Source organism: Orbicella faveolata, unplaced genomic scaffold (genome assembly GCF_042242905.1).
Source record: "Orbicella faveolata isolate gen_17 unplaced genomic scaffold, um_ofav_v1 contig_34, whole genome shotgun sequence".
NCBI classification, from domain to species: Eukaryota; Metazoa; Cnidaria; class Anthozoa; order Scleractinia; family Merulinidae; genus Orbicella; species Orbicella faveolata.
The window spans coordinates 28162519-28187500 of NW_028301563.1; the positions used below are offsets into that span (position 1 = coordinate 28162519).

At 38.6% G+C, this 24982-nt stretch overlaps 4 protein-coding genes across 4 annotated transcripts; 2 read left to right on the forward strand and 2 right to left on the reverse strand.

Moving 5' to 3' along the window:
* Positions 1–2162: 2162 nt before the first annotated feature.
* Positions 2163–5146, reverse strand: LOC149105612 (uncharacterized). The gene is made up of 3 exons (XM_089271572.1): positions 5062–5146; positions 3727–3792; positions 2163–3159 (listed from the first exon to the last, which is right to left on the reverse strand). The coding sequence occupies exons 1-3, from the start codon at positions 5122–5124 to the stop codon at positions 2740–2742; spliced, it is 549 nt and encodes a 182-aa protein (XP_089127698.1). The 5' UTR covers positions 5125–5146; the 3' UTR covers positions 2163–2739.
* Positions 5147–6822: 1676 nt separating this feature from the next.
* Positions 6823–10301, forward strand: LOC110055142 (uncharacterized). The gene is made up of 3 exons (XM_089271571.1): positions 6823–6993; positions 8605–8664; positions 9508–10301. The coding sequence occupies exons 1-3, from the start codon at positions 6922–6924 to the stop codon at positions 10141–10143; spliced, it is 768 nt and encodes a 255-aa protein (XP_089127697.1). The 5' UTR covers positions 6823–6921; the 3' UTR covers positions 10144–10301.
* Positions 10302–13059: 2758 nt separating this feature from the next.
* Positions 13060–14837, reverse strand: LOC110055137 (uncharacterized). Its single transcript, XM_089271692.1, has 2 exons — positions 14221–14837; positions 13060–14033 (listed from the first exon to the last, which is right to left on the reverse strand). Exon 2 carries the CDS (start codon positions 14007–14009, stop codon positions 13422–13424), a length of 588 nt encoding a protein of 195 aa, XP_089127818.1. The 5' UTR covers positions 14010–14033; positions 14221–14837; the 3' UTR covers positions 13060–13421.
* A 5118-nt stretch (positions 14838–19955) lies between these two features.
* Positions 19956–22764, forward strand: LOC149105613 (uncharacterized). Its single transcript, XM_089271183.1, has 4 exons — positions 19956–20679; positions 21163–21219; positions 21889–21909; positions 21953–22764. The coding sequence occupies exons 1-4, from the start codon at positions 20614–20616 to the stop codon at positions 22541–22543; spliced, it is 735 nt and encodes a 244-aa protein (XP_089127309.1). The 5' UTR covers positions 19956–20613; the 3' UTR covers positions 22544–22764.
* The last annotated feature ends 2218 nt before the right edge of the window (positions 22765–24982 follow it).

Consider the following 24982-nt stretch of genomic DNA (forward strand, 5'->3'; position numbering starts at 1 on the left):
TTTTTGTTGTTGGAAGAATATTGGTACGGTCTATTGTTTATATAAAATATGCATATAATCATTTCTAAATGACTGCAATCTAAAGGAAGAAGAGAAAACTAAGAAGCAACTACTACAATTGCCGTTGTAGTTCTGCACAATACAACTTGAGATTTAACTCGCTCATTTTCATTGCCCATTAGAGCTTGCTTTATTATTTGGTTTATGAGTATACGTTTTAAACGAATTTCATAAAATATATAACATACCATTACTTATTTTAGGCTGAAATAGGTTTTTCGGTAAAGGCTGTCTAATTGGAAATCTTAGCCCTCAGGCAGGTTCCTGAAATGCGGGTTTTTATGGCATTTTGACATTTAATATTGCTCTTAAAATACATTGTCACCATGATTGTGGATGATGAATATTTAAGTAACCTTGGAATACCAGATATTTTTCACCGATAAATGTTGATACTAATATCAGACATGTAAACAAATATATATTTCTTTTCCTATCTCTTGCCCTCTCCGGGCTTTTTTTGTCCTCTGATTTATTTTTATCTGCTTTGACGGAGTAAGTATTCTTTTATACAAATGATTTGTCTAACGTAAGTGCGTTGATTTTAATGGCAAATGACTCAGTGAGGTAAAAATAAGCACAAACACTTGTATTTTAATGTTCTAGCATCCATATTTTCAAAAGGTGAGGTGTCAAGTCTCTTGTACTTCAAAAGCTTGTCAGAGATTGATGAATATGTGAAATCTAGTATTACTCATGCGGTTGTCTCTGTTCTGTTTTTAATCTGCCTTGCAAAATTTATTAATTCAAACTTGAGAGGTGACCCGCAGTATGAATATCGAGAACTTCTCATACACAATAATGTAATGACGCTCGATGGTATATTACAGCTGGCGAAATAAGAGAACTTATAACTTTAAACGTTTTTTCGACTTTTTTTTTTCGGTTTCAAATAAAGGCGTACCACATGACTCACATTGGATTCACACGTGATTAGGCCATGCACCTTGAACTTGAAATAGAGTCGGCTTTATTAAAGGAGAGGGTTACTCCAAAAAGCTTACTTTTTTTGTCTCAACCTACAAGAAAACATTGGGTTTTTCCACTCACCGAAGTTTTAGCCTCTAAAGTGCCTGCTATACTGGAGAAATTCGTCTCGAAAGAAGCCCAAAGTTTGACTTTGGACGTCGCCGTTTTGAAACTGTACTTGGAAGCCAGGCCTTGTTTATGTGATGTCATTCCGACCAACTCGAAATTGGCGGGAAGGAGAAAAACTGACTTGGCATCCTTCACAAGATCAGCAAAATGTATTTTTTTCAATCGATTATCCACTTCACTATCTTCACTGCTATCATTTTGGGGGTTTGGAGCACGTTCAGCTCGAAATAACACGGCTCAAGAGCAGCCATAACCTAGAGTGGTAGATAAAAGGCTTGTCAGAAGCCATAGATAAAATCCCTTGGACGAAATGACGTCACGTAAACGCGACCTGGCTGCTAAGTACTGTTCAAAATGGTGGCTACGATGTCGAATTTTTGGCTTCTTTGGAGTCGAATTTCATAACGAAAACCTGCACTTTAAAGGCTGAAAGTTCGGTGAATAGCTAAACTTAGTGCGAGGTTTTTATTAGCGTTGACAAAAAAAAATAAGTTTATTGGAGTGACCTTCTCCTTTAATGATTGACGTGCCGAAATCAAAGTTACTTCAAATTAGTGTAGGGTGTAATACCTAAAGATGGAACCAATATTTTCCTATACCCTAAACGCTCACTTTCCTTTCACCTCAGAGACATTATGGATCTAGGGGAAACTCGCTATCTCCTTCCAAATCCCGTTGCTTATGAGAAAGGGGGGTTCGCCGTTGCGTATTTGTAAAGCTGATGTTTGAGCGTAAACAGATCCAAAGCCAGAGGGATCTCCAACGAAAGGGTTAAGGATCGAAACGTCAAGTTATAATTGATAACTATCGCTTAGTAAATGTTTTACTCGCCCGCTGACGTAGCTTAATGGTTTCTTTAGTAATAGCTTTTTGTCTCTACTCTAGCCTGGGTTAATTATGTAGCATTTATAGTCACGCTTTCCGTTAACGAGGCTGAGAACTGAACTTGCCACCGTTCAAGCACATCTGGGAAAAAGCTTAAAACAATTGAAGAAAAACTAAAGTAAAGGAGGTCAAAACATTTTTTAATAAAACATTCTGTAAAACTGTTTACACGATTAACTCCAAAATGTTTTATTCACGTCCGACGAAGGTAAAGATGGCAATCTGGGATTGGCTGGGAGTAAAATTCCAGATAAAAACATGATATATCTTTAATTCTCCTTTAATTTAACACTATTTTATAACTATGAATATAGTATTAGAGTTATCTTCAATGCCATTTATCTAAACCTAATGGTAAACTGCTTAAATCGAGCAAAAAAAGTATGCTCCCATTCAGTTTTACTTCTTCTACTGTTCTTGTATCACTCACGGTTTAAGTGTTAATTGAGATATCAGTATGCCACAGACATGAGGTGCACTTCGCTTGTAGATTCTTGCAATCTAATCATCGCTTATAATGGCGACTTTAATGTACTTGATCCCCACTCTGTCTCCAGCGTCTTCCTTATAAACCTCAAGAGTGAGTCCTTTGTTAAGCATCAGTTGACTGCTGTAAACAGCGGTCTTCACGAATCCCCCGTCATGCGCAGTGTAGCACGAACCCCAGCGTTCATCCAGCTTGAGAGTGAAGACATACTAACCAGGGTAGAATGAGTCGCTAGGTCTGGGCGAGGAGTAGCTGATCAACCTTATTCCAGTTAGAGTCGCACCAGAGGTGCCCTCGACTCCATAGCAAGGGGTTATGCTCGGGTAATTTGCTTTATCGGGTACCTGGAATCCGACGAATTTACCTCCGTCCGACACACCATATCTGACGTCACTGTCTACAGTTTTTCCAATGCTGACGTCATTAGCAACTGTTATTTCAACGGTCAGCGGAGTGGAAAGTCCAAGGATCCCAGCTGGAATCAACGGAACTTTCAAAAGAGCCATGTCTCTTATTGAACCTGTGTTGAATGTTATTTGATCAGCGGTTGATGCACGAGAACTGTCAATGTAGGACGCATGCGTTTCAAGCCAAGAGGGCGTCATGGTCTGGTGGTAAATCACTCTTCCCTAAAAAAATTGAAGAAGGGATTATTGTAAGTTGTTTATGTTAGCAGCCGGGTGGTCCTACAATTCAAGGAACAGTAAATGACCACACTTATTAACCGGACTGTAGTTCACAGCATTGGTGTGACCACATTTGAGTCCGATGTGACCGCAACCAAGATCTGTTAAGTAATTGTTCATTCTCTTCAGCGAATTACCGTACCCGAATTCACAATTAGGCCAATCAGAAGCCGTGTCTACTGTCCTTATATCACGCGATATCAAGTGACTGACCTGATATGGCACCCATTACGATATCATCGTCACTTGGCCGAATTTAGGTACAGCCCGGAGGTACAGTAGATACTTAATCGTGCCTTTTTGCAGCGCGTGAGCGGCGTCAGGCTCGTTTGGTCTCGCCATAGGTATTATGGTGAGATGTAACACGAGCCATGGCTCCACCAGACTCGCCTGATGTACCGTCGAAACGTACCAAAAAGGTACGGTAAGGTTTAATTATTGAGCTAATACGTGTTATAAGTCATATGCAATTGCCTCTTTTCTTTCTGCGTGTCACAATGTGACTCTAACCTTTGAGTGATAGGATGACGTGCAAACTGGCTCACAGCATTGCTCGTCCTTCAGGGATTGAACCGTCTGTGAAAATCAGGACAAGCACGGTTAGAATACCCCTGGGAATTATACTAAGTCTTGAAAGAATGCCTGTTTATAGAACGGAGGGCTAGGTTAACTAGTGTGCATGATATTTCAGAAATAGAAAACATGTACCGTGTTTCTCTCGAGTCATAGAAACACGAGTGGAAGTTTGGGACAACGAGAAATCCTGTGCGAACACGAGTTCTCATAAACTTTCACGAGTGTTTCTATTACCCGATAGAAACACGGTACATGTTTTCTATTTCTTTTAGAAAACACCGCAACAACAAAAAAAAGGAAAACAACCTGTTAACTTTGATTATCAAAATGTAAATTCGCTTTGCTTGCGCCGTCATTACGTCAACAGCCCGTGCTAGATCAACTAGAATTCTACTAAAACTAATGCAAATGCTGTAATCTGGTTGGCTGAGCCATTGAACACTATCAGCTATTGATGTGCAGTGGCTGGAGGTAGTCTAGGCAATGGCGACGTTTTTTTCGTTTTTCCAAAGTTTTGGAGGAAGATTTTGATGCAAATGGACTCGAATTAAATTCCTGAGAAGTCAAAATGAAAGACATCTACGGTTTCTAGCTTGACTTTTAAGAAAGTTGAAATTATTGAAAACAACTGGTGCGCGCTTGCACACAACTTCAATTTTAAATGACAATTCAATCAGAGCGATCTTTTTCAGGCGCAAAGTTTAATGATACCTGAATGATACGTCAAGAAATAATTGGAAACCATCATTTGAAGAAAATTATGGTAAGAATTCTACTAATACAATTAGATTATTCGCTCTCGATTTCTATGAGGTGATAGTTGATGAGGCCTTCGGCCTCATCAACTATCACCTCATACTGAAGTCTCGAGCTCATGATCTAATTGCTAAATAGAAACACGATTTTTAACCAATCAGCGCGCGTATTTTCTTAGGACTGTTTTCTGATCAACAATTTAATTATGAACGCTCGATATCCGTTGGGTGACAGTTGACGAGCCCGAGTAAACTATCACGTATATATAGAAATCGAGAGCGAATAATCTTATTGCTTAGTGTTAATCTACTAGTCGTGCAAAACTTTATCTAAATATAATCCTCTTCTCAGACACTAGTACTTCGAAAACGCAAAGAAGCGGCCGTCATTTTGTTAACACTGCTTCGCTACTCACTGTCTATCACAGAATAGATAGTCAGTAGCGTAGCCAATCAGAGAACGGCATTCGTGATAGAACGTTAGTAGAGTTATGATAAAAAGAAATATACTTACACCAAAAATAGCAGCTATCAGGCTGAACAGAGCAACGAAGGAACCGATCTGAGAAAACGCCATACTGACTGAACTGAAGCGCGGTTTGTAGCTTGGAATGACACGACTAAACGTTTACGTGAGTGCACTTTCTATATATGCTCACGAAATTGAGATTGTTCAATGATAAGCTCAGCACGTAGTAATCTAGGGGCACGTAGTAATAATAATCATGCAGACAAATGGGAGTTTCGTATCTTCTTTAAGTTTTCATTTTGCAAATAGCTTTTAGAACACGAAACAGCTCGCAGTCTAAATTATTTCCAAAGTTTTCAAAACCGTTTTAAACCATCAGATCGATGTAGCAGAAATAACAGAAGGAAAAGACTTTAGAAATTAAAGTCAATCGGAAGCAAGTTGACCAGAAAATCATTTTTGTCAAATTGGCCCTGATTGTCACGAGTGTCCCAGAGACCACGAAAGCATCTCATTCAAAGAAGTCATTGAAACTATTTCTAAGAGTTATTTAAGCAGTTCATTAAAATGTGCTTTTGATAAATTAATGTTTGTAGAAAATATTTTAGTTCAAAGAGTTGAATTTTCATTTGATTTCATTTAATTAGCTGCCTGTAGACAAATGAAAATCCGCACGCTTCGATCTGTCAACGTTTTTAGCGTCATCAGATGGTTGCCTGGATGGGGTTAAGTGGCAAACATTTGACAAAGAACTTCTCGTGATTTATAACATTGTAGGATTGGAGAGTCTGCGAAAACAGCGCTAGCAATTAGTGAACACGACATAAGACGCGTTATTACCGTACTTATCTCATCGCCGTATACACTGTCAAATCTAACTGGTCTTATTCAAAGTTCTGTTATTCCATAGTTAAGTTCCTCATGTCAGCGTACGGCCTTTAAGATACCTTGTAAGCTTCAATTTTATTGCTAAATAGATACGATACAAAAAAAATTAGTTCACTTATAGCTACTTATCAGTCACTCGTCGACACTTACTTTTGTCAAAGTGAAGCCTTCTCATTTTGCCAAAAAATGAAATAAAATAATTTTTGGAAATCTTAAAAGATTGTTTGTCTCAGACCATGAGCTAACAGTTTCTTCAGGCTGCTGTTTTGACAAGGTAGGTATCGTCTAAAATATTAACTACTCGCAAAGATCAGGTACTTCGTCTATTTAGACAGGTGATAAATATGGTTTGGTAATTCTGCCGATACAAGATGGCCTTTTTAACCAATGTTAATAGAATTGCCCTCAATCGAAGAACGATACATTAAGTCTCAATTCCACATACAAGAACTAACAACGAGTGCAAAGTAAATTAGCTGTCATAGACCTATAACTAGCCCATTGAAAAATACTGTTGTTATGAAAATAGAAGACAATTCTAAAATGAATCATTACAAAATATTTGTTAAAAAATACTCGTGAAAACAGCGGGAAGACAACGAGAAGTTATATTAATGGATTCTTATCGTGCTTCTATAAAGTAGTGATTCTGTAATATATTTTTGTCCTATATAGGAAGTAGGAATTATTTAGCCTTTTTCAAAGAATTAAGGAAGAAAAACTGTAAACTGCAGTTTAAGAGTTCCATGTCATTGACAACAGCATGAAATGCCCAGATTTAAAGTCTATAGCAACAAAATAAATGTGTTTTTCATTTTTATCGCTCGCGCAAACAACTCTTTATTCTTATTGCCGTAGTTTCAGCGGATTGGGTGAAAACTGTAAACAATTTTGTTTTGGACTCAATTTTGCCAGGTTTTTGTTCATATTTCAACAAAGAAAGAAGTCAGACTTCATAAGTTTGGCTTATTTCTGACTCGACCCAGAGGGACTATCAGCTGATTTAAAACAGACATCATGAAGTTACCGTACGGCGTTTCCCTCACTGGTCTAGCAATCTTCGCTGTACTTGCTCTTCTTTGCTCCGCGGTACGTTCATTTTCTTTCACGGTCTCTAAATTAGAGTTTCCTCAGGCGAGACGAACAGAAGCCGTATATAAATGGAAAGAGATTTGATCAGCACTGCGAACTAACACGTAAAACGAAAATTGGTATAAGAGAGGAAACTAGGGTAATATCATACAAATTACGGTCAAATTGTTCCAGAAACCCTGTTAATGATCATTGGTTAGCAATTTTTACGTATTTTTCAGTCAAGTAATGTAATTTAGACATTCATTTTGCCTCACCAGGCATTGGCGAATACCATATGATTGTACGGGTTTTCCACTAGTTGGTCATTTTACCTACAGCTATAATTAGTCAGATTTTAGGCAGTATATTCACCGATAACATTAACTTTTTATCTTCTCGTCTCGGTAGAAGCCATTCCTCTCCAGAATGTTTTGTCTAAAGTTTGGTGGCCCATGCTATTTGTTATTCTTCTCCAAGGGAATCGAAATTATAAATGCATTAAAAAGAAATTCTTCACTCAAGAGGAATTGGTACTCAGTTTTAGCTCTTCACAAAAACGATGTCTTTATTAGATATCGGTTGTTCGAAATGATAACAGCAACAAAAAAATGTTGGAATAGGCTCTTTGCACGATCAGGTCACATGGTACAAAATCACACATGCTGGTGAGCAAGTTCCGCAGTGAGACTTCCAAAACAAAGGCAGGTCCAGGTGGACTGGTACGAGTGGTATTGTTTTGGAAGTCCCACTGTGCAACTTGCACACCAGCATGTGTGATTTTGTACCATGTGACCGGATCGTGCAAAGGGCCTATTGTCAAAGTATAAGGTGTTTTTGTCGACGTAAAATATTCCTGCACGGCTTTAATTCCACTGACGTTAATTTTACAGCAGAATTTATGATGGTTACCTGATATCACTTTTATATTATTCTTTGCTGTGGAGGCAAAAAAATAAAGTGCAGCTCGGCTTATCCAAAAGAAGAGGGAAGACCAAAGTCCTGGTCTGAACCAATGTTGTGTGCCCCGCTAGGCCAGGCACTCAACTCAACAGTGCCTAGTTTCTCACCCAGGAGAATTAATGGAAGGGGAAGGTTAACCAAAAAGTATTTGACTTGTAACCGTGAAAGAGGGACTACCATACATCAAGGGGAGCAAACAAACACTTGTCTGTTGTCGGTGCTTCGTAAACAAAACAGAGCACACTGCCAGAGGATGTGAACCGCTGGATATGTTCTGACTAATTGCCGGCAGCTGCGTATACACCTGGGTGGAGGAAGGCATTGTGATAGCAAGGTTCTTGCCCAAGAACACAGCACAATGATCCTGTTAAGAGCTATCTGGAATCCAAGCCTTTCGATGCGATGTGTATAACGCTGATAGCCATTAGGTTACCACGCCTACAGTATTGCTTGTGAACGGCCGGCGGTATAAGTACACAATTCTTCCTTTGATTAGATAATACAAAAGGAATTCCCCCTCACCCCCCGCCCCCTCCAAAAAAACAAAAACAAAAAAATAGAACATGCTTTTGTCCTCGCTCCTTACTCGAAGACGAAAGGCTGCACGTGATGACTCATGTAGAACATTCCTATTTTTTCTCTCTCTTTAATTTCTTCGTCACGCAGGTAAGCTGTGATGATGCATGCCCGCAGGTATGCTGCCCAACGAAGACCACTGAGCTGAAGGTCAGTCACGTGATTTTTGTATCACGATTCCGCACAAAGTGCGTCTAATTACTGCGCCAATCAATCACGGACCGAGTACTTTTCTCTGTACAAGACAACTGAAAATCTCTGGTAAAAACTGCCTCGACCGTTTTAATGTGATTGGTTTATCGATGTTAATCTCGAGTTTCTTTTTACTTCAAGAATTTTGACTGTTTACAAAAGACTATGTTGATAATGTGTTGTGAGAATATTGCTGTGTTATAAAAGATGGTTTTACACACGGGGTGGTGGAAACAAGGTAGTATATCCCTTGGGGACGCGAAAGGAAAAACGTAAGGATTTCAGGGAGAGGCCGAAAAGCTTCTTAAAATCTGTTGTTTCTTTTACTAAATAGCAGCATAAAAATTGTGAAAGAAGCTCTCCATAACTTTTAGTTTCGTCTTGCGCTGGTGTTTGTTACATTAGGCATCCAGTTCTTTAGATTCAGAGAAAGCAAACAAGAAAATGCATTTGAGACTAACTCTTACATGCATTGGCGAACTAACGTTTTATTCAATACATGGCTTTTACTCAATCTTACGGGAAATTCGTTGTTTACCGGCTTTAGATAAAACGCAGCTGCTAGCTAACAAACAATTCATAAATTTTGCCGGTGCAAGGAGTATTTCCCTTAACAACCCTTTGTGTGCTTCTTCGTGCGCTTTGTTTACTGGCACTACTATTTGGTTCTCCCCAGGCCTCGAAGAGACTTAGCTGCTCTTTCCCACCACACCACCCCAGGGGGAGGGGGAGGGTTGACACAATCTTCAGGTATTAATTAAACATTGATTGCTATTGACAAGAAGTATCTCTGTGTTGTAGGGTAAACTCATTTACCATCAGACTATGACGCCATCTTGGTTTGAAGGTCACGCATCCTACGTTGACAGTTATCACACCACAACCGCTGACCTGATCACATTCAACGCAGGCTCAGTCGAGAAAGCCGCCCTTCTTAAAGTCCCTTTGATCGCAGCCAATGTCTTGACAGATTGCGTTCCTCTCACAGTGGAAGTCACGGTCGCAAATGACGTCAGAATTGGTGGAAAGGGGTACGATAGTGACATAAGATACGGCTTGTCAGATGGGAAAACCTTCATCGGGTTTGAAGCGCCCGACAGGAGGAGTTACGCCAGACAATCCCCCTGCTATGCAATCGAGGGCACATCTGGCAAAACTCTGAAGGACATAAATTTTAAAAACACGAATTTCCCTAAAGTAAGCAAGTACTCTCTCTACCCTGGTCGTTTCATCTTCACTTTTAAGTTAGATCAACGCTGGGGGTCGTGCTACACCGCGCAGGACAATGGCTTTGTGAAGACCGCTGGCTACATCAACCGGCTGAAGCTCTGCAAAGGGCTCAACCTCGAGGTTTATAAGACCAACAAAGGAGAGAGAGTTGGCATCAAGTTCATCAAGGTCGCGATCACGCAAGATTCGTCTTGTAGTCAACATTAATCATTAATCTTCTTGATAACATCGTGAGAAATGTATGTGCTATTCTCAACTTCAATGTTAGCAGTCGACCATCTCGTAAAGTGATGGGAGCTTTACGCTAACATCAAACATTGTAGGTTATCTTTCAATTAGAAATAAAAGCTAGAAACTGGAAGACATCGTTTTGTTATTGTCATTGTTTTAAATCTCAAGTCTTACTTCATTGAGCTGGTCTGTTTTAATCAATATAACTAAGTGCGAAATAACACGTAAACTGCGGGGATAAACACAACAATAGAACGCATTGTTGGAAAACTAAAATTATGTCTTTTTACTTGATGTTCCAGTTATTGAATACATTATGTATTATGTACTTACTTGTCTTAAATTTAAATTTAGTTGTTACTTCTGTTCTCAACGGTCACTTCTGGATATGTATCTTGAAACATACGGAACGTCAAGTAAAAGGCATAATTTTTGTTTCCCAACAATGCGTTTTATTGTCATGTTTATTACCGCAGTTTGCGTGCATGTGATTTCCTTTTAAGCTATAGAGGAAACTTAATGCATGATCAGTTTTATAAGAAGTCTTGTTTGACAGGAAAACTGATCATGACGTTAAAAGAAAAACTAGTTACGTCACAGGAAAGACGTTCAGCATTTTTGGAAGGCAAAAGGTTTATGCTTTGCAGGTTTTTGTGACGTCACGGGAAACCTCTTTAGTCTACAAGTACCTGGTAGAGAGGTGGAAGTGGGCAAATAAATGCCATAAAAGGCGAACATCCTTAAGCCATTCAGTCTACCCTAGGCTCAAAATACCAATTCTCTTAACTGAATACCAAACATTTCTTTCGACATTATTTTTGACCCATTGTTGGTACATTAAAGCAATTTATCTGCTTGACAGTGCCTTAATCTTGCCTCTGTCACGAACAACACGAGGATGTCACACCGTCGTTTCGCGTGGATTCCAGTGAGGAAGGTTTAATAGTAGTTATGTTTTTCTCTGATTTACCTGTAAAACGATGTGAAGGAAATCGTGCTTGACTTTCACAACTCTTGCTTCCGTTCTTAAGGTTATTGTAGACCTTCAGGGGTGCCTTCCGGAAAATGCTTTCTTTACGCGCTACTTTTAAGAAAACTACAGTAAAATATGCATCATTTGTAAAGCTAATAAACTGTTCAATCCGAAAATAACAATATATTTCGCTATTTTTGTTTCGATAGGCAGGCGCAAGCCTGAAAACGCAAAAATGACCGTACTCGCTAAACTGAATTACCAGCCTTTGCCGCTACCGCGGACATCCAAACTGACCAGACATTATCAATCAGGAGATGATGGGCTAACAAAGTGAAACAGGCTTTTTCGATATTTCTGTTGGTTGCTTAAGAAATACCTTTTAAAGTTGGACATTACAAAATTTATTGGGACTTCACGGGAAAAATATTTCGATTTTCGCAAAAGCCTCACACCCTTTCGTGTGCTAATATCTGACGAAGATTTTGGCCAAGTTTCGTTAAAATCTGATAAATCTATAGCTACATACCCTATTAATTTTTGTTTTAATATTTTATTTTATTTTGATTACAACATGAACTACAATAAGACAATAAAAAAAAGATACAAAAGATAATACAAAAAGGGATGATGTGTGTTACAAAAATACAAACAAAAAAGAAATTACAAACTATTACATAGTACAACATATCATGTTATTATTTAATTTGATTAACATATATTTAACTAATTATTTTTTCCTTTTTCTTGTAACATACCCTATTAATTTCTTTTAATAGAGGTAACTCACGCAAAAGTAAACCTTGAGTTTTCGACCTCGAAAGAAATTCGCACCTCACTGAAGCGGTTGTCAACGTGGCCATGCCGCCAACCAATGAAACCCAGGTTTGAACTCCCCAGAGGAATACAGTGACGCTTTCTGGAATGAATGTGCAATGTTAAATTTTTGCAAATTCTCAGAAAACCATAAAAGCGATAAAGAATAATAACTTTGTCTAAAAGAGCAAAAGTTACAACAGGAAAGTGAATAAATTAAGGTTCTGCTGTAAATGTTGCACACACACACACTCACACACACACAAACAAAAAAAACAAAAACAAAAAAAACAAAACAAAACAAGAAATCATGACAGGAAACTGTTTCCAGATACATTTTAAGAAAATTCATCAAATTTGAGGTTCATTGCTTCAACACCAATAGATATACAAGCGGTGAAAGTTGTTGAAAGCCTAAAAGACTTTCCCACCCGCACTGCCGGTCTGAACAGGGTTAAAAATAAAACTGGACCTAAACACGTGCTCTACTTCTTACAATACCTCTTCCTGTTGAATCAGATGCTGATACAATTAATACCCCAAGCAGCGTCAACGTTTAATTTAATCACATTTGGGAAAAACTAATCGCTTTAGTGGAAAGCTCGATCTCCTTAGTATGAAGAATTTCAAAGCATTGCTAGTTTTTCTGGATGAGATGCTTGTCCACTGCACGTAATCCTTAAGCATTTTGGTGTGCTACCCTACAGTTCGCCTGTTCCCATTTGCACCCTTGGCAAGTTGCAGAAAGGAGACGTAATGTATTAATGTCTTGCTATGACTGTTTTGCTCAAGATAAAACACGTTACCTACAAGGACTCGAACTCGGACCGCTCAGTCGACTCACGTGACCATACAACCAACAACCTGTAAGTCTACCGAGTCTTCCTTGTGTCATAGTTGACGGTTAACGAACTTAACTTAACTGACGCTATCCTAACCGCGCGGTAGTTTCATAATGACCTCATAGAGGCTAAGAAGCAAACCGTTTCAATTCACAACAGAAAATCTATGTAGTTAATATACCGCAGTTTTAGTCAGAAAATGGTTATAACTTTTGATGCAAATTGCAACATATCAACTGCTTTTCATAACTTTATCAGTGGTTTTCTTTCTTCTTTTTTCTGTTTTCCTGATCGCGGTCTCCCCTGTCAAAACAACGCTTTCTAGTATTGTTATAAAACTGACCAAATAGAGAACTGTTATTATTTACCGCAACAAGCAAGAGTTAGGACGACTTAGGATGAAACACTTTTTTTCAAGTCAGTCCCTTCTTGTTCAGTAATCAACCCTCAACGACCTTTTCATTTCTTCACTAAAGTTTCCATTAACTTATAATTTCACAAATAATCAACTCCCAATATTACTTTTATTCTGATTTTCTACTGCTATCGTTCCTTTAAGGTCAATTCGCGACAATTCAAGTGATGCATTACATTAATTGTGCTTCGTTTTAAGATTTCTCCCTCTAAGCATCTCGCTTGATGGTGACCTTGATGTACTTGATTCCAACGTTCTCTCCTTTGTCATTTTTGTAGACTTCAAGGGAAAGTCCCTTGCTGAGCATCAGTCGGTTATTGTAGCCAGCAGTCCTCACGAAGCCTCCGTCATGCGCAAGGTAGCACGAGCCCCAGCGTTCATCCAGCTTGAGAGTGAAAACAAACTGACCGCGGTAGAAAGAGTCGCTGGGTTTAGGTTTATTCGGTTCGTATCGTGTTGGCGTCAAAGTAGAGCCAGACACACCTTCCATTCCACAACATGGAGAATGATCGCCGTAATTCAACTTGTCAGTTGTGTGAAACCCGATAAATCTGGTACCGTCTGACACGCCATATCTGATATCGCTGTCAGGCCCTTGTCCAATACTGACGTCATTTGCAACAGTGATTTCTACGGTCAGCGGAGTTGAATCCTTACAGGCGCCGGCGGGAATCATGGGAATCTTGAGAAGAGCGGCGTTTGTTATTGAGCCTGCGTTGAATGTAAGTTGGTCAGCGGTAGTTGTACGAGAACTGTCAATGTAGGACGCATGCGTCTCCAACCAAGAAGGAGTCATGGTTTGATGGTAAATCAAGTTTTCCTGAAAACGTCATTAAAAAAGTAATCAAGATCGACTCTTAAAGTTAAGCTATAGCGGAGCTTCAGTTCGCTTAGCGGAGTACCACGGGTAAAAATTAATAGCCAATAACTTGCAGGTAGTTTTCCATCAGACATAACTAGAATAGGTAACTGAAATCATGAGCGTCCGAGCAAACCACTTGACTCACCTTTACATTACAGAAATCCGCTGAACATACTGACTGCTCACAACAGGAAAGAGCGACCTAAATAAAAAGAAAGTAAACAATTAGTCCTTGAATACTGAGAGGGGATACTCCATAAACATTTACATAGGGGAGTGTGAGCCGCTTCTTGAAACATTTGCCTTCAGTTTCAGACCAAAAGATGCTATTTTAACTACCCTATCTGTGGCTTAACTTAGTAATTGATACCTATTACAGACCAAATTCCACTCAGGAACCTCTTGCGTAATTATTTGAGAAGGCCCTCCAATAAGATTGATAAAAACGCATCTTTCAAGAGACGAATATCAACAAGGATGAAAATATCTTCTTCCAAGACTTACACTTAAAGCTGACTAAGGCGTATAAACCATACTCTATTTCAAAATGTTAAAAATCGATACCCTATTTCAGACCAAAACGGCTAAAAAGCCAGGCGCTTTGGCGCCGCACATGACTGTTTAGGGGGGAAGGGTAGATGCCACCCCCCATAAGTTAATTTCAGAGTTTTGAAAAGACTATTTACTCTAAGGGGCTGAAACTTTCAGTAGCTGTTCATTAATCCTTCTATATTTTTTCCTCCAGCTTTCTTCATCAAATTGCAAATATCATCAGTTACGAATTTGTACATTTCATAACTATTCCGACTTGATTTTGTATTAAGTTCCGTTATTTCTTGAATTTTTAAGGAAAATAGTAGCTAATAGTGAAATCCGAGATAGCGGATCTAAGATGGCTAGTCAAATGACGTCACAATCAACAAAACTGGTATCATCTAGTACCGCAATCTCTGGGCCATCCGGAATCAATGTAATTACCTTGTCTCGCTGAACGAAAACCCAGGGGAGGGGTTCCATCCACCCACCCCCCTTGGTACCATGTTGGGGGTATGAATTGGCTTGTACGTCCGAGGGTTCACATACAAGGCAAGACCCCCGGACATTCATCACGATCGTCTCTAGTATAGCGTAGTTTTCTTTCAATGAATGACCAAAGGTTGATTCCATCACTGTACCAGATCATCCAAAATTCCTGCCTAGACTAAGTTCTAAGCTAGATTTTGGAATCTTGTTCTTTCTTAGTTCCAGCGTTCTATCGTGATCGATCGTTTCGGTAAAATATCTGTTCGGTAGGTCTTTTAATTTAGTTAATCACCTCTCAGATTTTCTCTGGGGAATTGTCACCTCGTACTTTCGTGATATGAGACAATTGATGCATTTTGTTTTGGGATTGGTAAGAAAAGAGACGTTTCGGGTACCGCTCATCTGTTGTTTTCGGCAAGCAGGAAGTGAAGCGCACTGCTCAAAATATAGGGGTTTACTATAACCCTATAACTAAATAACCCTAACAACAAATCTAAACCTACTATAGCCGCCGAACATTTCCTGTCCTCTCCTAACCACACTGCTAACGACATGCAATTAATCCCCATCGAAAAAATCTTTTCGAACCGAGACTCTATCCGTAAGGCCATGGAAGCTTTTTTAATTCAAAAAAGGCAGAATAATTGATCCTGATGGTCTGAACATCCACGAAGAAACATATTAATTGTTTCCATTTGTTTTCTTTTATTATGTTCTTTTGTCATGTTATCTATTTTTATTCTACCGTATGCTTATCTTTAACTTACACTGTCAATTACTTTTACGTATTTCCGGTCTTACGAAAATATCGGCTACATAAAGAAACGTTCCAATGTAAAATTTTCATTGTACCTGAAGAACGCTGGTTTGGCCAGCCGAAATATAGTACATCTTCAAAAAATCATCCTACGTTGTGTCGGTTTTTGCTTTTGTATTCTTCATTTTATATGTAAAGCTGATTAGATCACTATTGATCCAACGTATACCAGCAGGATCATCGTTCCGGTTGCTTGCTTGAACACTTTATAGTCAAAATAGGGACAGGTGGCGGGCACTAGTGGACGACCTATGTTCCATCAGGAACGAAGGGGGTTGAGTTAGTGAGTGAGTGATGGTTTTCGGCAAGGCAATACGACCTAAGGCTTTCGGGAAATGGACTAAAAAGTCCAAACAAGTTCGACAGGACTAGCTTTAATATGACCAAACAAATTAAAAATAATGTATCTCGGCCTTAAATTAACCCAGATAGCTTTAAAAGTACTAAAACAGCGTTTTAATATGAAGAATTTGAGACAAACCTTCGTTGGGTTCCCCAACAGCTGACACAACAAAATTTTTTAAATCAAAAGACGCGGCTGCTAATAAACTTAACTCACACTGCACATCCGCAGGCAAAGGAACAGCAGCAGTAAAATCTGCATATTCACGATATATATTGAGCCATCTTTCAATGTACTCCGAACTGCGAGGGACAAACAGAAAGTATAATTGCTACATGAATATATCATAGACGCTTACAGTTAACAAGAATACTTTTGCGTTTATTGTTCCGAGTTCTCTTATGCGAGTTTTCTCAGCAGGTCTTCATGGCAAGTGTGTTCAAAAAAACTGTGAGGCAAGTAATTCCTGATGCAAAAGGTCCTATGGAGCAGTAACCTTCACCTACGCATTCGCCGGAATTTCTTACTGGAAAAAATTGAGGCTGCTGTTTAGATGTGTAAATCACTTATCGTTCAATGTCCTCAATACGTCAACGCCTTATTCAAAAGAGCAAGAAGACAACAGCTAAATGTGTCGCTAAAATGGTAAAAATAGAAACTTTCGCAAAACCTACTTGTGTCTGTAAGAAAAGAAGTGAATTTATCGTCGAGCACCAGTTAATCTGTGTTACGCGGACTTTTCCTAGGAAATGATTCACAATAGCCGGACTAACATTCGTTTTTTAATTTGTCTATCACCGCTCAGTTGTGTTTGCTCAGTCTAGTTTAATGTGGTATAACTGCAACTGAGTGTGATTCTCGCTCAATAAATTAACAAACGAGACTGCTATCTCTTCGAAATCAATGGGTAACAGGGAACAGTTTGTTTATTTAATATTAAGTTCAGTTAAATGATTCCTTTATTTGTTCATTGAAAACTATATGTGGTAGGTCGAGCTGAAGAAAAATAACCAAAACTAAAACGTTTCCAAACTTTATTGTATATACGGAAAATTAACTGTTATTGTCATAAGTTAAGCAACAAATTAAACTGCCAGATATTTTTCTGACATCTTTGAGAACTTTGCGCCTGTATTTAAACATTCATAATTGCTTTTAAGGATGAATTTGAAACTTACAAAGTGTGTTTATAAACCTGAATCTACACTGACCAAATTTTTCAAAGCCTGGTAGCATTAGTTCCTTTTGTCTTGTGGTGTATTTGATCAATTTTGGATGTACTTTTTGGATACATAGATTCTTTTTCAGGAAAACGGTTCTGCAAATGTAGAAAGTATGGTTAGACCAATAGGAAGGCTTTTAAAATGAGTTAAGAGAAAATGTTTTCAATTATTAGGGACATTGAATTGCTGGAATGGTTTGTTTTGTTGCTCATGGTGTATGAATTCAGCTGCACTTCTTCTCAACGTATCCCTTCTCCTGTAAACATTATACTAAGCACGTCCGCCCCAGCTGAGCTTCAGGGAGAATATGAATAATATATTATACCTGAAAAATATTAAAAAATAGCAGAGGTTAAACTTGTTATTTCTTTCCCTACCCTATAATCCTCACACGTACAAGCTGTCGTGAAGATCGTCATTTGATCGGCAGTCTTGGATCCGCCATCTTAGATCAGCCATCTTGAATTTCACTATTTTCTTAAAATATCAGGATATACGGGAAATCAGTACTTAAGAATCAAGCCAAAATGCTTTTTGAACGTAGAAATTTAAGAATTTCTGCATTTAATGAAGAGAACTGAAAAAAGAAAAGAGAATCATGTCAAGAAAGTTGAAGTTTGATCAGACCTACATGAAGTATGCAGTTACCATGGCAACGTCAAAAATCGTAGACACACTAATGACATATCAAAATGTCCTTCAAGAATGAATGAACAGCTACTGAAAGTTTCATCATCTTAGAGTAAATCGTCTTTTCACAACTTCAATAAAAACCTTATGGGGGTGAGAGGGGGCATCCACCCCTGCTTCCCTTGTAGTCCAAGGGCTAAAAAGACCAAAATGACGAGATTTTCTCTTTTCTTTTGTCCATTCTCAACTTTTATATTAAAGAATATGTGTTTTCTCAAAGGCCGTCCAAATATAAGATGACGAAAACGGGCTTTATGTCTAAAGTACTGCATTGATTGTTCAACAAGTTGCAATTAATTAAATTTATCTCTTTATAACTTTCTCGACCGACCGCTCTACATTGATGACAGTTTCCAAGGTCGAGGTACACTCATGCAGTACATTAGACATATAGCCCTTGTTTTTCTCTGTCCAGTTGAAGCTTCATCTCATAATTGGAATAACGCTGAGAAAGCACAAATATTCAATTCAGATTAGTAACGGAAAGAAAGGTTTGTTCCAAGTTGTGAAAAGTCGATTCACTCTAAGACGCTGAAATTTTCAGTAGCTGTTCATTCATCCTTCGCGAACATTATGATCTGTCATTTGTGTGTCTACGATTTCGGACGTTGCCATGGTAACCTCAAACATGATGTAGGACTGCCCAAACTTTTTTTTGACATAATTCTCTATTTTTTTCAGTTTCTTCATTAAATTACAGAAATTCTTGAATGCCTACATTTTATAAGCATTTTGGCTAAATTTTTAATTGCTGATTTCCGTTATTTCTGGACTTTTTAAGAAATTAGTGAAATTTAAGATGGTGGACCCAATTAAGATATCGGATCTAAGAGTGCTGATCAAATGACGTCTTCACGACAGCTTCTACTTCCAAGGGCTAGAGGATCGGGGAAAGAAATCTCAAGTATAACTCCTGCTATTATCCAAAATTTACAGGGATACTACATTATCTAAATGCTCCCTGAAGCTCGGCTGGGGCGGACGTGCTTAGAATAGTGTTTACATAAGAAGGGATACGTTAAGAAGAAGGTCAGCTGAATTCATATGCCATTAGCAACAAAATAAACCATTCCAAAAAATTAATATCCCTGATAATTAGAACATTTTCTCTTAACTCATTATAAAAGCTTTCATATTGGTCTAAGGATATTTTCTGCTTTTGCAAAAACGTTTTCATGAATACAAATCTATATATCCAATTAGTACATCCAAAACGAATTGATCAAATACCTACCCCACAACACAAACGGAATGAACTAGCGGCCAGTTCGGACTTTTAAAAGCAATTTGTCTTTGATTTCTATTTGTTTCTTCATGAATTGAAAATTGTGCAACGGAATGAAGAACACAATCTTCATTTCACGTCTGGGTATCAATGATAAAAAATAAAATAAAACGGGGGAAAAATTTACCAGAACTTCGGGTCATGTAAGTTTAAAAAAAGGCCCAACCAAGCTGAATAAGGTTAAGCGAGCGATCGTCCATGGCTTTGAATAATTTGGTAGGCGTGGATTCAGGTTTATAAACACACCTTGTCGGTTTCAAACTCATCCTTAAAAGTAATTATGAAGGTTTAAATACAGGTGCAAAGTTCTCAGACATGTCAAAAATGTTCTGCAGATTAATTTGTTGCTTAACTTATGACAACAACAGTTAATTTTCCGTATAAACAACAAAGTTTGGAAACGTTTTAGTTTTGATTGTTTTTCTCCAGTTTGACCTACTACACACGTTTTTGAATGTACAAAGAGGAATCATTTAACCGAACTTAGTCTTAGATAAACAAATCGTACCCCGTTACCCATTAGTTTTGATGAGATAGCAGTGGCGTTTGTTTATTCAGGGAGAATCACACTCAATTGCAGTTATTCCTCAGTAAACTAGACTGAGCAAACATAACTGTGCGGCTACAGACAAAATAAAATAGGAATGTTAATCTATCATGAATCATTTCCTTGGAAAAATCCGCGTAACACAGGTTAACTGGCCTTAACAGACACAGGTATGTTCTTGCAAAGTCTCTGTTGTAAGCTTGAAGTGCCCAATATGTGTCTAATTTTTAATCCTTATTATTGTTTTCGACCATCATCTTCTGTTTTAACATATTGTTGTTTTCCTGCTCTTTCGAACAAGGTTCTGGCGTATTTAAGACCTTGAACGGTAAGTGATTTAGACATCTAACAGCAGCCTCAGTTTTTTTCCTAAAAGATTCCTGCGAATGTGTAGGTGAAGATTACTGTTTTGTGGGACCTTTTTCATCGGAAAATATTTGCCTTGCAGTTTTTTTGCACACTTCCCATTAAGAAAACACGCTTAAGCGAAATTTGGGATAATAATCAGTCACACCAAAGCATTCGTGTTCACTGCAATCGTCTATGATACGTACATGTCGCATTTTTTATGGTTCATCCCTCACAGGTCAAAGAATATCGATCTTGAAAGATGGCTCAATATCGTGTGAATATGCAGATGTTACTGCTGCTGTCTCTTTGCCTGGTGATGTGCAATGTGAGTTAATTTTAATACCAGCTTCCTCTTTCATTTAAGAACCTTTGCTATGAATTGTCGGGAGAACAATGAAACTAAGAACGAGTTTTTAGCAACAAGCTGAGCGCTTAGCCCGGCAGGAATTTTGGAAGGAACTATTTCAGTCATAGAATCAACATTTGGACTTTTATAGGTTTGTCTCAGAAGAAGAAGATATTTTTATCCTTGTTACTCTTCTTCTATTGAAAAGTTTGGTTTCATTAATCTCATTAAAGGCCCTGCTCAAATAATTACGCGAAAGGACATTTTTCCTGGATAGAATTTGGTCTGTAATAGGTAACAATTACTAGGCTAAGCGTCAAACAGGGAAAGAAAATGACATCTTTGGGTTTGAAACTAAAGGCAAAGGTTTCAAGATGTGGGTCGCACACCGCCACTCATATTTTCGTGGATTACCCACCTCTCAGTATTAAATTACTAATTGTTTACTTTCTTGTCGCTTAGCTCGCTCTTTCCTGTTGTGTGCAGTCAGTATGTTCAGCGGATTCCTGTAATAAAGAGGTGAGTCACGTGGTTTCTCGGAAGCTAGTGATTCCAATATTACCTATTCTAGTTATGTCTGGTGGAAAACTACTTGCAATTTATATGCTATCAAGAGCCATAATCGGGGACGGAGACCATAAGCGCGTGCCATTTCTAGTATTGGGGCTGTCCCTATGATATGGGACAATTTTTACATTTTTAGTACAAATTGCGCCATCGCGTGCGGCACATGTGCGTACACGCTGCGTAGATTTTTGCGGATGTATCGCGGGAGAAATGGCGTGCAAAATTCCCGAAATTTTTGATATTTTTGGTCCACAACTCAATACGTTTATGATTATTGGACATTTGCTTGACTATTTTCGTCCGCGTAAGTTGCTCTAATCTAAGTGAGGTAAGACCGTATCGAATTTAGACATGGCCCCGCTTTATATCAGTAACCAAGTTGGGTTTCCACGGCTTCTTTTACAAGAATATTACTCCACCATAAATTTCACATATAATGAAGATTAACAGCTTTTCCATAACAAAGCAAAAAACTAGTTGGATATATTTGGATATAACGGTGTTTTATAACTTCAAAGTTTCTCTCCTCTTACCAGACCCTTGCGGGGGTTCGCAGGGCTGCTGAGCTGAGGTATAACTAAATTGTACAAGTTTTAATTACTTTTTTAATGACGTTTTCAGGAAAAATTGATTTACCATCAAACCATGACTAATTTCATAACAAATAAAAATGTATGCAGTAAATACCATGACTCCTTCTTGGTTGGAGGCGCATGCGTCCTACATTGACAGTTCTCGTACAGTTACCGTTGATCAACTTACATTCAACGCAGGCTCAATAACAAACGCCGCTCTTCTCAAGGTTTCCATGATTCCCGTCGGCGTGTGTAAGGATTCAACTCCGCTGACCGTAGAAATTACTGTTGCAAATGACGTCAGTATTGGACAAGGGCCTGACAGCGATATCAGATATGGCGTGTCAGACGGTACCAGATTTATCGGGTTTCACACCACTGACAAGTTGAATTACGGCGATCATTCTCCATGTTATGGAATGGAAGGTGTGTCTGGCTCTACTTTGACCCCAACACGATACGAACCGATTAAACCTAAACCCAGCGACTCTTTCTATCCCGGTCAGTTTGTCTTCACCCTCAAACTGGATGAACGCTGGGGCTCGTGCTACCTTGCGCATGACGGAGGCTTCGTGAGGACCGCTGACTACAACAACCGACTGATGCTCAGCAAGGGACTCACACTTGAAGTCTACAAACATGATAAAGGAGAGAACGTTGGAATCAAGTACATCAAGGTCGCCATCAAGCAAGATGCTTAGAGGGAGAAATCTTAAAACGAAGCACAGTCAATGCATCCGGCATCACTTGAATTGTCGTGAATTGACCGAAAGGGAACAATAGCGGTAGAAAATCAGAATAAAAGTAATATTGGGAGTTGATTATTTGCGAAATTATAAACTGATGGAAACTTAACTGATAAAATGAAATGTTTGCTTCGGGTTGATAAATAAATAATAAACAAGGGATTTACTTGGGAAAAGATGCTTCATGCTAAGCCGTCCTAACTCCTGCTTGTCGCGGTAAATAATAACAATTCTGTGTGTGTGTGTTCAGTTTAATAACAATACTAGAAGGCGACGTTTTGACAGGGGAGAATAGGCGTACGGGCATCTTCGGACTTGGGAGAGGGAGGTGGGGCGGTGACCTTATTAACCCCCCAAAAATACACAATGCCCTAAGGCGTGAGTGTCGTTCAAACGTGCTCAATTCCTAGTAAAAACAGAAACGTTCACAATTTTCACGCCATAATGAAACTGTTATCATTCCAAAAATAGTTATTTTGAAACCTAGCATACTCTATGACCTAGCTCGATCGACAGCCTAGTAAAATCAGAAACTTATAAAAGAAACAATTAATTCTTCCTTGTACGAAGAGTTCAAGAAAATTTTAAAGCGGCTCTTAATTATGGCGCCATTCCAAGCGGCTCTTTCCAGAGCCACCACAAAAAGTCTTGGTCTTCGTTTGCTTTGATTCTTTTGTCATTATTTTGTTGATGGAAATAATGTCCGTCTCGTGGATCTCCCTGATATACACTGAAACGATAAATGACTTTTCCACAACAGAATAACTGGATCCTTATATCATTTGACCTGAACTCCGTTTTGACAAGGCAAACGTCGATCAGAGAAAGAAGCCTAGAAGCCTGGTCTTGACTAACTTTTAGAATGTTTTCTCTCAAGTACTTTTGTCCGAATCGTCAGCGCTCTGCTCGAAAAATATCAAAAATTTCTGAAACTGCGCAGCTCGAGTCAACAAACACGCGATAGAAATCTCGAATTGTTTGATATATTTTCTGTTGTGAAGTGAAACGGTTAGCGTCTTAGCTTCCATGAGGTATTTCATTATGAAACTACCGCGCGCTTAGGAGAGTCGATTTATTCTAAGATGCTGCAACTTTCAGTAGCTGTTCATTCATCTTTCGCGGACATTATGTTATGTCATTTGTGTGTCTATGATTTTTGACGTTGCCATGGTAACCACAACATCATGTAGGTCTGCCCAAACTTTGCAAAGCCTTAATGTTGCAAGAAGAACTCGTGCTTCTGTTAACATGAACAACGAACGTGACTTCTCAATGGTAATTCTAAGGCAAACGTCTGATAGCGGTTGTTTCTGCCCATGACTTGTCCGTGCATCATTAAATACATTTATTAGAAAACCGCTCAACATGCAACTAATCATTTTCCTTCATTAGAGTGTCAAAACTGCAGATGACAAAGCTGGATTTTTGCCCTTCACAAGAATTTCATACATTTCAGTCTCTCTGACATCATCTACTTTCCAAACTTTGGCACGAGCATTTTCTAGCTGGTATTCTGCTTAATTAATTACCAAGTATGAACTGATTATCAGCGACCTATTCCTAGTGGATGTTTGTATGTACAGCATTTCTGTCAGCGACACTCGCACGAACTTCAAAGCGGAATAAACTGTTATTGATAATGTAAATAGACTAGATTGCTAATCAGGCCCAGGCTTTTGGGGTCTTGTGGGGTCGAAGCCATGGACCTTCTTGGCCCTCACTCCGTAACTATTATCTATAGCCATGAAACCTGGGAGATTTAAGGTACTTCCATAAATATTTCCATTTGGGCGCAAAATAAGAAGAATTGGCGTCATTCTCAAACAGCCGCCATATTAGATCCGCCTTCTTGGCACGATTTTATGATTTTTGCAAAATTTCAGAAAACCACTAAAAGCCGATAAAAAAGATAACTTTGTCTAAAAGAGTAAAAGTTACAGCAAGAAAATTGATAAATGAAGTCTTGTTTTGAAAGTTGAACAAAAACAAAAAAAGCAATTGACACAAAGCTCCCAGATACATTTTAGGAAAATTAATCAAATTTGGGGTTCATTAATTCAACAACATTAAAGTTACAAGCGGTGAAAGTTGTTGAGGGCCCAATAAGACTCTCCCAACGGCACTCCAGTCTGAATAGGGTTAAAATAAAACTGGACCCAAACACGTGCCTTAATTCTTACAATACCTCTTCCTGTTGAATCAGATGATGATGATACAATTAATAGCCCAAGCAACGTACAACGTTTAATTTAGTCACACTTGGGAAAAGACTAATGGCTTTAGTTGAAAGCCCAATCTCCTTAATATGAAGAATTTCAAAGCATTGCTAGTTTTTCTGGATGAGATCCTTGTCCACTGCACGTAATCCTCAAGCATTTTGGTGTGCTACCGTAC